This window comes from Nothoprocta perdicaria, unplaced genomic scaffold (assembly GCF_003342845.1).
Source record: "Nothoprocta perdicaria isolate Ctin4 unplaced genomic scaffold, notPer1 scaffold_1, whole genome shotgun sequence".
NCBI classification, from domain to species: domain Eukaryota; kingdom Metazoa; phylum Chordata; class Aves; order Tinamiformes; family Tinamidae; genus Nothoprocta; species Nothoprocta perdicaria.
In genome coordinates, this window is record NW_020454093.1 from 587,239 (window position 1) to 602,887 (window position 15,649).

The 15,649-nt window shown below is 35.5% G+C and overlaps 1 protein-coding gene across 2 annotated transcripts in view; it reads left to right on the plus strand.

The window, feature by feature from the left end:
• The window catches only part of EDIL3 (EGF like repeats and discoidin domains 3), a 219,171-nt gene that overhangs the window by 88,875 nt on the left and 114,647 nt on the right, over window positions 1-15,649 (plus strand). Inside the window, exon 3 of one of the 2 annotated variants that reach the window (XM_026035921.1) lies at window positions 763-792. The exons of the other annotated variant lie outside the window; for it this stretch is intronic. Coding sequence (XP_025891706.1) covers window positions 763-792 — 30 coding nt within the window. The remainder of the gene's footprint in view (window positions 1-762; window positions 793-15,649) is intronic. 2 annotated transcript variants of the gene reach the window in all.

Below are 15,649 nucleotides of genomic sequence, written 5' to 3' on the forward strand. Positions count from 1 at the left end.
TATGTGGAACTATTTTTGCAAGAAATCAAAGAAAGGATAATCTTACGCTTGGACATCAATTAATAGTTGATATTGATTAAAAAAAAAAAAAAAAAAAAAAAAAAAAAAAACCCAGCCAAACAAAAAAAGTGTATGATTAAAGGTCTTCAGTGTCTTAAGAGGATTCTTATCACATTTGTGGAGCATCCTCGCAGACTTCTAGATGCTTTCAGAGTGTCCAGGTGAGAAGCATTTAATTGCTGCTTKCTCTTTTGTTGAGAACTTTTCAAAAGTGTAAGAAAGCTGGTTTTCTGATGAATGTGTATATAAGCATTCTGACCGCAAGGAGAAAAAGAACTAGGWCACTGATGTACTTTTAAAATAGTTTTAYTGTGAACATGCTTATCTAATTGCTTTCTGCTGAATATGTATGTAATAGATACAGTCTACAGSCTAAGGTCCAATTGAATGCAAATTTAAGGCAATTTAATGGTTATCTACACCAAGAAAGGAAAGGTTCTAGTATACAGATACATATTCCCGTTATTTTCTTCAGACAAAATTTGGGTTGGGAAGGCACATCTTTTATCTTAGAGACGATATCTGATGTTTCTGAAATCGATTCAAGCGTTGTAAAATAAACTAGCTTTTCATGTTTTCATGTTTTGTTGTTCATTTCACGTATTAAGAAAATGCAAGTAATTGTAACAGCAGTATTTGAATTTCTTCATTTTTTTTTCCTTTTTCTCCTCCCTTACTCTCTTCCCTCCTTCCTTTGTGCAGCCTCAGATGAAGAGGAACCAACTTCAGCAGGTATGAGTAATTTATGATTACAACTGCATCTTCATCTTCGTAACCATTTTAATGGCTAGGATGTTTGTTTTTTCTAAACAGTTTTCCTTGTGTATAACATGTACACATGTATAACATGTATACATGTATAACATGTATATATCTAGATCAATGTAGGTTTTTGTTTGTTGCTTACTCTCTCCTTCTTTTTCTGCCTGTTCCCCTTCATGCCAGCATGTTTTTGTTTGTTTGTTTTGATGTTCGTTTGTTTTTCTGTTTTGTCTTTTCCTTGATTGAGACCTTGGGATATATAATTTTACCATTCCTACTAAAAGTATCTCAATCTTCTCTGCCATTTATTGTGTCCTTTGTGCTTCTTTATTAACTAAGTTTGTACATGGGACTCCACACACAGAAATAGGTCAGAAACTATCAGGAGTTCAAAACAATTTTTTTTTTTTTTTTTTTTTTTTTTTTGCTCATTTGTAATCTGTCTTTATGCTTATGTCAGTCAACTATATCATCTCGGAACTGACATTCTCAAAGACAGCTTGGAGCAAGCAGCAACGAAAGGGAAGGACAGAAGATGCAGAAGCATCCTGTTTAAAGTAAATATTTGGTAAACTATCTCCTGAATATCTGCTCAGAGAACTTTTATTTCCATTGACAGACTGCCAAGTAGTAAGAACAGTTAGCAGCAGTCATAAAAATTAGTTTAGAAGCTCTGCAAGAGATAAACATGTTAAGTGTTTATTCTGTTGCTAAGATGAGCTATTTCTAATTAATTGGCAATCTATTAACTTGGGAATATTTAAAAAAAAAAAAAAAAAAGGCATGCCAAAGAGGAATGCTGCTAACCAGCTTAACATATTTAAAGTGACATTAAGTTGTTTAAAATTAGGGAGTTAAAAGATGAAATGGAGAGTCACTTTACAGTGGCTTGTTGAAAGAAGTCAAGGTCTCCAGAGGAGTAAGGCAAAGTAAGAGTAAAAGAAGAAAAGAAGATGACGAGAAAGGACAGTGTTTAGAACATTAAGCTATGGCTTGGGAGCAATATAAGTAATTAAGATACAGTGGAGAATAATAATACAGAACTCAGGAGAAAAAAAAAAGAGTAGAATGTGAGGAGAGAGGAAGAATAATTATTGTGCTGAATTGGGAAAGAAGTCGAAGGGAGCTTTAAACATGAAGACTAATAGAATAGAAAAAAAAGTGTGACTGAGAAGAGAAAAACACTGCAGATTGGAGAAGAAAGGGTAAATCTGAGTACGAGCCTGACAGTGCTAACATACCCTTGAAGAACATGTATTATCATTTTTAAGTATCAGCTGCCAACTCTCTGTTTCTTGGGAAATCTGTTGAAAATCTGGTGTTGAAATTTTTATGGAAAAAATATATATTAATAAAAAGTTACTGCAGCTCTTCAAAAGAAGAGTCAGTTACGAAGGAAGATCTGTAAGTTAAGTAGTTAAATAATTTAAGTTTTTGGGTACAGATAGTGTTTGGCCCACCAGTAATGACAAAAACAGCCCTGCAAAAAAATGTACATTACAAAACACTTGTTCCAGTTGGAACCAACGGAACATCTCTTCAAAGACAGCCTCTCYCTCTGAGTTTGGAACGCTACTGCTGTCTTTGTGCAGGTCCATATTCACAGGCTGACAGGCTGATCAAGCTAACCAGCTATATCAACTGAAAACAGAAAGGTAATGGTGTTTTTAAGACAGTGACATAACTCTCTGCAAAACTTGCTGGCTGGAGTTTCACAAAAGCCCTGCAAATGGTATATTTAGCTCCTCAGGAGTACTTGCCTTCTAAAATGCCAGACAACAGAGCTTTTTTTTTTTTTTTTTCCCCCCCGATGTATCCTGCTTTTGTTTTTTTCTCCCATAAATCTTGTGTTTGACAAAGCTGAACTAATAATTTGCAATGAAAGTCTTTTGAGTATTGTTCTGCCGCAGAGTATTCCTAAACATTCATAATCTTTTTGAATTCACCTGTTAATAATGACGTTTTTTACATGAGGATTTTTCAAATATTTTTCTCGAAACCTTGATCATGTTTCATGTATGTATGTATGACAAATCAACAGCCCTTGTTGAMTGAAATCTCTTAAAAATACAGTGGATTTAGAATATGAGACAAAATACATACTTATTACAATTCGTGATAATAAATTTCAGTTGCTAACAAATGTTACAGGAAAGCATAACTAAAGATCTGCTGAAGAAATATGGTGAATTAATGTAATATTAAAGTAGCACGTTATTATATTTGGTTCTAGGACCTAGATATTTCACATGAATAGATTCTGYTGAGAAGTATTTTTGAAAAATATTTATAAAATTTTGATTACTTTGAAGTCTTTTACCGGAATTGGTTTTACTAAAGTTTTCCAGTTTTATTATTGTTATTCAGAAGGAAATTTCAAACTCAAGGACAGTCAGTATTCACCTACCTTTGGAAAAGTTATTCCAGTTTCTGCCTGAAGACAGAGCCAGCAGAGTATAACCTGATTCTATATATAGGTTTATCAAAAAAAAGTGACTATGAACTAAGATTATTTGCACATATAGATACATAGATGCACTATTYTAGAAATTGTGTGACAAGGAGAAAGCATTTTCGAGACAACTGTACATATCTTGTTTTAGATCTTCATCAGCAAAAGCAGTTTAGTACATAGTTAACATGTGAAAACTCTTTAAATGAATGGCTTATTTTTCAAGCATGTGTTTTAAAAATCTACTTGCTAGATTGCAGCTTAAAAAAGCTTGCAGTGATACTGTAACTTAGAAGCACTGTGTAAATTTTAATGATAATATATACARTCTTGTTCCTGAGGAAGTTAAAATCAAAATGGGCCTGCTGCAAAAGTAAATGGATACTGCATCCAAAGCCTAATGCGAACATCTGGAGTCTTTTACAGTGATTTTAGTTGCTTATGGTCATCTTGAAATAGAGGGACTTGTGTAGGCCGAAAGCAAAGTTCTATCAGCTACCTTTTTCTTTCTTTATTTATTGACTGGGAAAGAGAGACTTGGCAGGTTTGCTGTTCCTAGCGTGAAGTGTAGTTCAGAAGAAGGAATAAAAGGATGTAGGATTAGAATGGAAAGATGCAGTTCAAGGAAGAAGTAGTACTAGGGGATAGCACTTAACAGATACAGCAAAGTTAGGGGGGAAAAAAAAAAAAAGAAATTAATAAGAATTTAAGATTTGTCCTGAAAACTTGGCTCGAAGTGGCACCTTCCTCTAGTGTTTAGTAATCACTCTAGTGATTACATTCATGGTGTTTAGTAATCACTCTGAAGCCAAAATTGCTTCCCAAGTATTTCTTTCTATTCAGTTATGAAGACCCCAGGTTTATTTATCAGATAAGGTTTTTCCACATGTGTCTTGGGTCTAAGACATAAAACCCGTGAAAACATGTATTTTAGCACCTTGGTATCTTTTTTCATTGTGTGCCTTGAGCTGTATTTGCAGAATAATGMATTGTGAATTTAATAAAAAGTTTATGTAATTGTAATTATTAAAATTATAATTTATTAAAAATTTTATAAATCGGCTATTGTGTCCAAAGGAGAAAAAAAAGAAGTTGAAAAAAGTAGTTATGAATTTAATTGACAGATATGTCAAAGATTATTTATTGGATACGGCCTGGGTATTTCTTAAGAGATAACCTCTTAGATTTTCTTTGAATGGTTATAGTTAGTGTGTTTTTCTTTCATTTTGTAGGTTTTTTCTTTTTCATTCACATTTATGCAAGGTGAATATTACAGTCTGTTTTGGACTGGTGTAATATTAGTAAGAAATATTACTTCTGCTCTAAGCTGCGCTCAAAGGCTGTCCCTGGACTTGGTGAGATAGCTTCATTGTGAAAGGGGTAGTTTATCTTGCAGATTTCTGAATCACAAGTGTCCCCTTGATGCAGTGTCTCAGTGCTCACATTCTGGCTGTGGTCTAGAAGTGGCATGCTGAAATGGCAAAGCAAAGCCAACATCCACTCTGTAGCTTGTGAGTGTGACAGTGGAAATTGCATTCTTATTCTGGTGAAAAAGACTTCTGTGGGTTGTGTGTCTGTTTATGGACTCGCAGAAATAATATAGCAATAGATTAGTATTTGACAGATAAAAACACTAAATATTGCTCATCTCTATATTTGAAGCTACCATGCAATTTCATTTTAGTTTAGTAGAATTTTCCATCTTTTTTTTGTGCTGAAATTGTAGGTTCCTCAGGGATAAAATACTTCATAGAATTATTTACTGAATCTGCCATTGATTTTAAGTAATATGCTTATAATTATAAAGATCTCAGTGTTTCAGATAAGGCAAGAAAGTACCCTCAGYGCCATATTTTAAAAATATCAAAGTTGTTTTTGTTTTTTTTTGTTTTGTTTTTMCTTAAACTGAGAAAAAAATGTAATCAAATTTTCAGTGTCTTCTCTTCCTTCTTCATTCTCTCAGTAAATGCTTTTACTTTTTTGGTGCTGGAAGAGGTTCATCCTTGGATGGTCTAGTAATAGAAATACAGTAGGTTAAAGTCCTGGTAAGACATTGTTGATTTTCAGAGAACTACATTGTGAGCTCAGCTGATTTGAGATCTTACAGATGACTATTTTCATAGAAAGTATACCCTAAGAGGGTAATTATAGTATACATTTACCATGTTAATATTCAACTGAGTGTGACCATGAAATTGGATTTCACAAAGGACATCTCTTCCTGCAAATAATTCCCCTGTGAACTTTGATTGTAACAAGTTGAAATTGTAACTCCTTCAGTGATTATCGCTTAGGTCAGGAATTGAAATAAATTAGTATTTTTAGTCTACTCCTTAGTGAATGTTTGTCAGTGTATCATAAAAAGTAAAACACTTTGCCAAAATTGCTCACTCCCGAGAATTAGAGGAAAGTGCAAGGAGTTTAAGATTAGCCTGCATTGGTGATACCCGAGTGAGATACAGATCTGCCGTACATAAGCATTTTCTCATAATCCATGCGGTTTTAGAAATGAAGTTAGTTATGAGAATGTTTATCCCAGCATCCAGTACAATTGAAAGATGATACAGTATCCTCTATACTTGCAGTTGCTTTGTAATAAGCATTTTGTCATTAAGTCATGCATAGGCAAACCTGCAGTGTATACACTATTTGAAGGAGAGCAAAATTAAGCCTGTGCTGCCAAATACTAATATGTCATTGTAGTTTGGGAGCAAGCAACAGAAGAAATGGAGATGACACCTGGAAAGGGAAACATGTTCAACTCCGTGGCTTCAGAGATATCAGCACTGTAATTCCCACCCTGAAACTGTAATGATAGGTTACCTTCACTTAGGTTCACATCGTCTAAGAACCAATATTCCGCAAATAGAAGTCTTGCAGGAATACAGGTCTTGCTTGGACAGATAAAAAAAAAAAAAAAAGCTGAACCAACAATTACAAAGGGGTCATATGCAGTTAATGTGTTCAAAAATTCTACTTTTCTATTGTTTTGCATGATGCATGCGCTAACTATCGTTATTCTTGCTCCAGGGACTTCAGAGTACTGTACCTCTCTAGCTTTTTAGCAAAGGCGCCAAAAGGAGGAATAGATTTTTATCTGAAAAGTCATGGATAGTGAAATGAGAAATTGCTGATTAAAAAGCTAGTTGATAGGAAAATAAATTAAATTGGTGAGTTGAGCATGGCCTCAGTAAATTGTTCTTCATACAAGGCTGCAATCTGATGATGAGTTTTAAACTGATTGTACTGGAAGAGGTAGTTTGTCCCCTTTTCTCAAGCAGCCATTTATTTCTGATTCTTCCTATCCAAGCTTTATGCCTGTGCTAGCAATTACACAAGCCACCACATGTTGAAATGCATCAGCTACTTGGATCCACCTGAAAACAAATGATTCCCTAATGCTCTTTGCCTGATATTGTTCATTTTCATCTGGATCAGTTCTCTGATCCAAACAGGATCTGACTTACCAGGTAGGATCCTAAGTGCACTCAGTAGGAAGGGAAATACAGTGGAAACATGCAGCCAAAGTTAGAGTGAAGAAGAAACCATTCTCTCTGGTGAGAGTCTGTAATTAATTGCATTAAAGCAATCAAGGAGTCACAGGCAGAGATCAGAAGTAGTGCTTGGAAATGGAGAAAAAAATAGACAAAAAGAACCCATGTCACAGTGATTGGTTGAGGATTTGGAAACCAAAGAACAAGCSTGATGGGAAGAATCCTGCTGTAGAGAAGGATCCCAAAGAGGGTTTATTTTCTGTGTTTTGTGTCCATCTTTGAAGAGCTTAGATGCAACAGTGAGAGCATAAGGTTATTGAGAAGGAAATTACTCATTTTCTGTTCAGTGCAGATTTAAATGGTTTTCAGTTAGTAAGAAGGCTTTGAATTACATATTCAGTGAAGAAGATGAAAGAAGTATTGAATAATAACACATTTGCGGATTGACCGGTTCTGTGAAAAGATAGTACGTGATTACCAAGTTAAGAACAATAAAGTAAGTATGCCCATARAGATGCTAAACTCTGGCATCCAGACAGCTAATCTGATCATTACCAGACTCTTTTGTGACAGATACTAAATAACGGTCATTAGTGTAAGGTGTTTGTGAAAATTGGCACCCATAATGCATATGTTTTCACATTCATTTGAATTCAGAATTCTCACTCATCCTGTTAGCTGGTGTGAATTTGACACTAAATTRTGCTAAACCTGCTCAGGTGACAGCAGTCGTCTCTTGGGTCAGYAGCGTGTTGACAGAGTAGAACTCCTCTTATCCTGATATGCCCTCTAAAAGGAAGACTCTAAGCTAGACATGTATGCACTCTTTGTTGTCAAAGAAAAGAAATGAGAACCTGCAGAGCATGATTCATCCCAGTGAAGTATTTCAGATAGGGAGGGCAATTAATCCCTTCTCCCTTACCTCTGTTTTCTCTATTGACTACATAAGGATGCCTAATACATGATTAGTCAGTTAGAAGTAAAGTTCAACTGTTACACTCTCTGTAGTGCTCTAGTGCTATACTAGGAGAAGACCATAAGCAAGAGACAGTAATAAACCCTCCTCCTTTGGATATATCTTCCCAATGTTCTGTTTCTAGAGATAGCAACAATAGAAATACGAACTAAATTACCCAGGAATCTAATGACATACTATAATCTCATATAATGTGATATCCAGTCATAGTGAATGAGATAAGGGTAATCAGAAAGATGTGTTGCCCCATATGATAACATTTAACTGCATCTTGAGCAGGAAGAATGCCTTTAACAACTCAATGCTTCTGGTACAGAGTCCCTAGAACATCACGGGAGGACTGACATGCTGCAGCAGCCAAGAAAAACCTTTTTATGGTAACTTCCATAACATATCTTATTGTGTATCTATTGTTTTAGTAGCCTTTTCCCATCACTTTATCTTTTGTTATTGAATATGTATGTTTTCTATTCATAACTGCTTTAGCAGTTTTACTAACTATTAAGGCAAGTAAGAGTGGCAGAAATGCCAGGGAATGCTCTTTGCAATTTTGRAAAGTAGTGGAGAGAATGGATAAACAGAAAGAATATAACATTCCTCCTTCAGTTTGTTTTGCAATAGGTTATTAAAAAAAGAGGAAGATTAGATGTTTAGTAGCATTTTTTATGTAGGTGCAGATAGTATATAGATAGATAGTATATAGGTCTACTGAAGCTAGAAGGTTATGAAGCAAAAAGGTTTAAGGGTAGAGATACTATCTTTTATTAGATTGACCAGTGTGATTAGATGAAAGGAAGACACATTCAGTTATGTCAGCTTTTCTTCATGTCTGAAATAGAAGTCGATATGGATATCATCATCACAGATATGTTTAAGACCGTTACATTTGGTGGATCATTTGGTGCATCAAAGCTCAGAAAAYATTAAAATGGGCAGATAAGTGGCAGATGGAATTAAGTACCTTAGAGGACAAAGACAATTTTTAAAATAGAACTGCATACTTTTTCCATCTGTTGTTTTTTATTATGAACTAGTCTTCTCAATCACTGATTTGATTCCTAGTATCCATGCAAACAAGTCTCTTCTTCGTGGATCACATTGTGTTTATTCACAAATAATAATCCTTCTCAAAGATTAAAGCAAACAAGCAAACAAAAAAACTCAAAAAATACCACCTTGYCCAAACTATTTCCACTCCTTGCCAGTCCTTGTAAATAACTTAATAGGACTATTTGATTAGTTGTTTCACGAAGGTGTTGACAAGGTCTTTAGGTCCTATAAATAAGGTAATAGAACTGTCTGGCTAGCTRTTTCCTTGAGGTGTTGACAAGTCTTCAAGTCTCATCTAGCTTGAATAGGGAAAAAAGATGTAGAAGAAATATTTGACATTTCCATTTTAAAAATAGTCACAAGTTGCCTGTCATTAACAGCACTCTTTGAAGTAACTKTGAAGTAATATTGTAGGTAAAACTAAAATATTTTTGCTATAGAAAAGAGAATGGAGGAAAAAAAATATTTTAGGTGTAGAGAAGCATCAAGCAAAGGCCTGATCAGATTCCTTCACATAGGAATGTATGGATTTGTACACACATGCAACAGGTTCACCTGCAATAACAAGCTTCTGTCACTTCATTCACAGATACTAATTCTCATTCCTGTTCTGTTTGGTGCTAATGGCCATTTACCTCAGGCAAGAAATCCCTTTACTCTTTCAGTTAAAATGCATTTCCTACTGTAAGTCTTTTTAATGAAATGTTTTTTACCTCAGAACACGAATGCCTACTACCAGACTTAAAGAAAAAGCTATGTGTAGTATTCAGTTGTCTTCTGCTGCACCATGTAATGCTCTTTATAAAATTGCAATTTCAAAATATGGTTTTATAAATAACTATTTTTTTCCTTTTTGCACTTTTATAAAACTGTTTACTTCAGCAGTATTACTTATCATCAAATATTATGACTTCAGAATTGTGGCAAAAACATTTGCATAAGCTTCACAGTTCTGTAATGCAATAAATTGGCAGTTGGAAATTAGCAGTGTTTAGAGATAAGTAAAATAGCTGAAGTTCTTGCGGTCCATTCCAAAAAGTGTGTATTCATTACTTATTCAAGATGCATTTGCTATCGGCTTCCATGAGAGTTGTGCTTGCATGGTGACATTTCTGATAAAAATGGCAATTAAGGAAATGTAACCTGTTCCTGTGAATGTCCTATTTGTCTRTTGCTAAAATGAATTCTACTTTGATAAACTTCAGAAGTTACTTGATTTGAAAAATAGACTCATAAAAGACTCAAAATTCATTACGTATATAAAAAAAAATACATTGAAGTTTCATACTCTGTGAACACAGAGGTTTGAACATAAGTTTCTATGTTAACTTTGCCTACAGTAGCATATTTTAACATTTAATGTTCAAGTATGGATTACTTCTCTAAATCAATATTAAAAGCTTTTGTTGTTGTTCATGGATTGATGAGCTGTGTCATATATCAAATATATCTTTTTTTACAAAGGATTTGATGCATAATTGCAGAACAGCAATAATTTATTCATATATGCTAAGGGAATTAGTGGCAGTGTTTCAATAACTGAATCTTAATCTCTTTATAGTGACCTGACATTTTTCTTTTTTCTCTTTTTTAGTGAGGTCTCCTAGGGGAGAAAACTGTTCTAATATTTTTCTTTGCAGCACAATAATGCTGTGGCACATTCTGAAACCAAATACGAATCTTTTTCTGCCAACTCAGCATTCTTGTTTAGTGTCCCTTGAGAAGGGCAGAAGCAAAAGGTCTAATGTAGTCTGTGTCAACTATTCTTATCCTGCTCTAGATGTTTTGGTAGCAGAAATACAAGTTAGAATCACTAACAACTTCCATAAAAGGAATTTACTGTATTGTGGAAGTAGTCTAGGTGGGGAAATTTTCACTGAAAGTACACATTAAATTTCTAGGGTAATGGTTTTATTTTTGTAGAAACTTCATTTAAGCATCAATGTTTCTTAAAGCCAGATGATAGACTCCTGACTCCCTTTCAGGAACCATAGCCAACTACTGACTAGAGTAGATTTGGAAAGGGAATATAAGCATGCATTCAGGTCTTCTGTGCTGAGGTGAGGTGAAGTTCATTACGTTTTGGTTGTGCCCTCAACATTTGAAGGCACCTGCTTGAATATGACTATCTGTATGCCTTTGCACAGACATTTAAACTTATATTGAGTCTTAGGACCCAGAGGAAAGTTGAGTCTGCCAACTACTTGTTCCACAGCTGAGGATGGACATGTGAACAAACACGTGGCTCCAGAGGAAGTCTGTTATATCACTCTTTTAGGRAATACAATTGTGGCTTCATGAATTCAGCAGTGTTGCAGCTGGGACCGTCTTGGGCTGTTCTTTGGGGTGCTTTTGAAGCCAACRCTTACCCCGACATACCCCCTTGGAGAACTGTAGTTGAACTGCAGTAATGATACCTGTATTGCTTGTGATAATTCTCTTTTTTTCTTTTTGGATTGAAGGTAAAGCATAAAAAAACTAGTCTACAGTGTTGCTGTGCAGAAATTATTGCTACTGTTGACTGAAATAGGTCAGAGTTTTCATCCATATACAACTGCATCTGAATCACATTAATCAACAGCAATTCATTTAAATTATTTACTGTGAATATACCAGGTGCAAAGGAAGCAAAAATCCAATGATTCTGCTGTGTATCTTAAAATCTGAAGGCACATAGCTGCAAACATGAGCTGCAATTTTAAATTGGATAGTAATGCACTATGGTTTGCTGAGCTGGCAAGAGACCAAAGTGAAGCAGGGATTGAGTGAGGGGGAAAAAAGAGAATGATGACCTAGCTTAGAGAGAAGACAGACAAGGAGAATAGCAACAGAGCATAAGATTTGGAATTAAGAACAATTTCAGAGTGGATATGCAAAATTGGGAACATAACAGATGAAATAATGCAAAGCAAAAAGGATATTTTCCCTCTCTCCTAGATCCTAAGGGAAGTAAATGACTGGAACCTAAGTCTGATCTATATCCCTTGATTTCTGCTATGAATGGCTTTATGCCTTTTTGAGCTATATATACTTCACACTTTGTAATTCTCTTTCATCGTATTGTAGTAATATTTTGTGTCCTAAGGATAACCGCCCTCTGAGATTCTCTTCTGCTGTTCTTATGTCTTTAATATGACACTAGTAATTAGGACATGACTCACAGAAATGTGCATAATATAAGTTAAGACCATTGCCTTTATATAGTTTCCACTAATATTCAGCAAGAGGATAACTGATTTTTGATCAATTTACTTTAATAGTTTCACAAATAGTGCACATTATGTTTGTTTTTTCCAATTTCTAGTTGGAAAGGAACATCTCAAAAAGTGGTCAGGATTCCTGAGCAATGATCAGGTATTAAACTGACAGTTTAAAGTCAAGTGAAACAATGAAAACTCCTACTTCCATAGATAAGGATACTAAATATACTAAATATACTAAATATAGCAGTTTCACAGAAATCCCATCTAACACTGTGGTGCACTTAAGTGCTAACCTAGTATAGTTTCCTTATTGATAGATATATTTTATTTAAGCAGCAGACAAATGTATTAGCCTTTGAAAGAGATTTGCAGTAATAACAGAGAGTGACTTTGCGGAGCTGATTATGGATGCCATAGCAAGAGATCTGAAGGTAGCTGTTGTAGATAGCTCTAGATCTGTAGTGTTATCAGAAGTGTGCTTTTGAAGTGAACCTCTCAGTCATCCCTACTCATTTTGTTCTGGARCAGGATGGAGTGGATCCATGGGCTGGGTACATTTTGGCTGAAACAAAACAAAGTATTCATTTATAGATATTAAGGTCATAGGACCAAACTGCAGATAATCCAGTATAAAATGTCTTGAAGTAYGTAGAAGGTGAACACCAAGTTCTTTAGATTGCATAGTTCTTAGGCCACGCTGCTAATTTAAACGTAGTTATGATCTCATGGTTATTTTTAGATATTTTTTCTTTTGTTTTCTTTTGTTATCATTTACTGATGTGTAATTGCATGATAAGCTGACATCAGGATGCTGCCTCATGGTTCTTTTAACAAAGCTGCAGTTTTAAGTCCATCCCTCCTGATTATGCTAGAAGCTACAATTTGGATGTGTGGGCAATTTATTGACATATTTCATTATCAGGGTGAAAGCCATCATCCTTTCCATGCATTGGAATGTCTGCCTCTGGTTTCTTAACTATACTGAAGCACAAGACCAAACCCCTCTTCTCAGATTTGGTGACCATCAGGTGATTTTAGTGATTCAGATTTTCTCAAAATGCTCTAAGTTTCACTGGTAAGTAATGGGGAGAAAAGAGAAGGAAAAAAAAAAATAAAAAAAATAAATAAAAAGGAAGATGAAAGGATCTGTAAGTCCATGTCCTTTTAATGACCACATACTCATTGGAATTATACAGCTTGAGGATGACAGGAGAAAATACCTCTTCCTACTGCTTGCTTTTGCAAACTCTGATTTTTAGTGGGTTGTTATCACTTTGAACATAAATTAAAGAAGGTCAGGTACTTGATGGACTGACCGACACTCCGAAGGGGTGTGCTGCCATTCAGAGGCAGGCTGGAGAGCTGGGCAGAGAGGAACCTCATGAGGCTCAACAAGGACAAGTGCAGGGTCCTGCACCTGGGGAGGAATAACCCCAGGCACAAGGACAGATTAGGGGGTTGAGCTGATGGAAGGCAGCTCCACAGAGAGGGTCTTGGGAGTCCTGGTTGACACCAAGTAAACCATGAGTCAGCAGTGTGCCCTTGTGGCCAAGARGGCCAATGGGATCCTGGCCTGCATCAGGAGGATGTTACCAGCAGGAGGATGTTACCAGGGAGGGAACCCTGCCCCTTTCCTCAGCTCTGGTGATGCTGCACCTGGAATATTGTGTGCAGTTCTGGGCTCCCCAGTGCAAGAGGGACGTGGAGCTTCTAGACGGGGTCCAGTGGAGAGTGACAAAAATGATTAGGACTGGAACATCTATCGTATGAGGAAAGACTGCRTGAGTTGGGCCTGTTTAGCCTAGAGAAGACTGAGAGGGGATCTGGTCAATAAGTATAAGTACCTGAGGGGAGAATGTGAAGAGGATGGGACGAAACTCTTCTCAGTGGTGACCAGTGACAGGACAAGGGGTAATGGGTATAAGTTGCAACACAGGCAGTTCCATCTCCAGGTGAGGAAGAACTTCTTTCCTGTGAGAGTGACAGAGCCCTGGAACAGGCTGCCCARGGAGGTTGTAGAGTCTCCTTCTCTGGAGGTCTTCCAGACCTGTCTGGATGCKGCCCTGTACCATGTGCTSTAGCTGTCCTTGCTTGAGCAGGGGAGTTGGACTAGATGATCGCTAGAGGTCCCTTCCATCCTTAACCATTCCATGAACTCTATGGATTATATCCCTTATCTGATTCTATACCAGAAACTACTAAAAAACAACTGTGGAAAATATTAAAGGTAATAAAGAGGAAAAATACTCTAGAGTTAGTGATAACACAAAGTAAGCCATTAGCACAAAGCAACAAATTTTACTTGAAGAAAAAATTTTAAAAAATCAAAGAGGAGCTAAAATCTTTTATTTTAAAAATAGTTGCTCTCTTAAAATTTGTAGAGATGAGAAAAAGGAGTGGTTAAAGATAACAAAGAGTAACAGCCGAGTCTTCCACATTTAGGCTTCCATAGATGGGAGAAGTCAGTAATGATGAAAATGATGGCATCAATGAGAAGTAAAAATGATGCTGCCTGAGTATTAAGTTAGAGGAAGTGAATTAAAATACCCTGGACCTGGATTTTCTGTAAATGAAATAGATATTGTTTGCAAAGAAAACTCTCCTGAAAGAGAATGAGGAGAGCCAGCACAGGAGTCATGAATTTACTACATTAGATTTATGAGAACTCGCTGGAGAAAAAAAAAACTGTGGGCATAAATCAGTTATGCAATAGCAGGCAATGGAAGAGGTTTACAAAGCAGAACTGAGCATTGAAAGTGGGAAAGAGCACTGAAAATGGGAAAGAGACAGTTYGGGAGCTTGGAAGCTAAGAATTATAAAGAATTAATAACAAAGAACAAAATTGGGAAAGAATGAGTTGTAGTGTATTAAACACTTTTTCCAATTCTGGAACATTTTCAGACCTCATCATACACAGTTGTCACAGAATTACCYATTATACTGACCACACCTTAATTTGGGGTGTGATCTATCATTTGCAGTAGATGGTGAGTTTAAGTGATAATTTCAGATTATTTGTTAAGGAAAGATATTGAGTCGCTATTAAGTTTATAAACAGGATCTTGTCCAACAATATTTTACTTGAATTAAAAAAAAAAGTGGGAGATGGTTGGACAATCAATTTAGATTTCTCTGTAATAGAAATTTACAGACTAAAATTAGAGAGAAATGTGCAGAAATGACCTAGAGCATTTTGTGCTCTAGAGGTGAATTTCAGCTTTTGCTGAATCCAGATGGAGACACCCTGATCGTTATAATCAACATGCTCCATTTGCTGCGTTAGAAACAAGATAAATATTTAATCACAATGCAATCAAGTCTGGATCTGTGCCATTAGTTTATAATGAATATATTGTTAGGTAGTCTTTAATACAATACTAATATATTTATGAACTAGGCTGAATGAATTAAAAAAGGATATTTTTAGCATGTTAATGACAAGGTATACATAACTGCTAATTACTTTTTTATTTTCTTCATAAATTAACTTGACAATATTAATTGATGGCTATATATAATGAAATATACCACATAAAATTAGAATAATGTTCTGTAAAGTCCATTCTTTTCAGTTTAAAAGAGTCAAAACAAGTAAGATGTAAATTTAATAAATATTAGTTGATATAAAATTCACTTGTACCCTAAAAGCAAA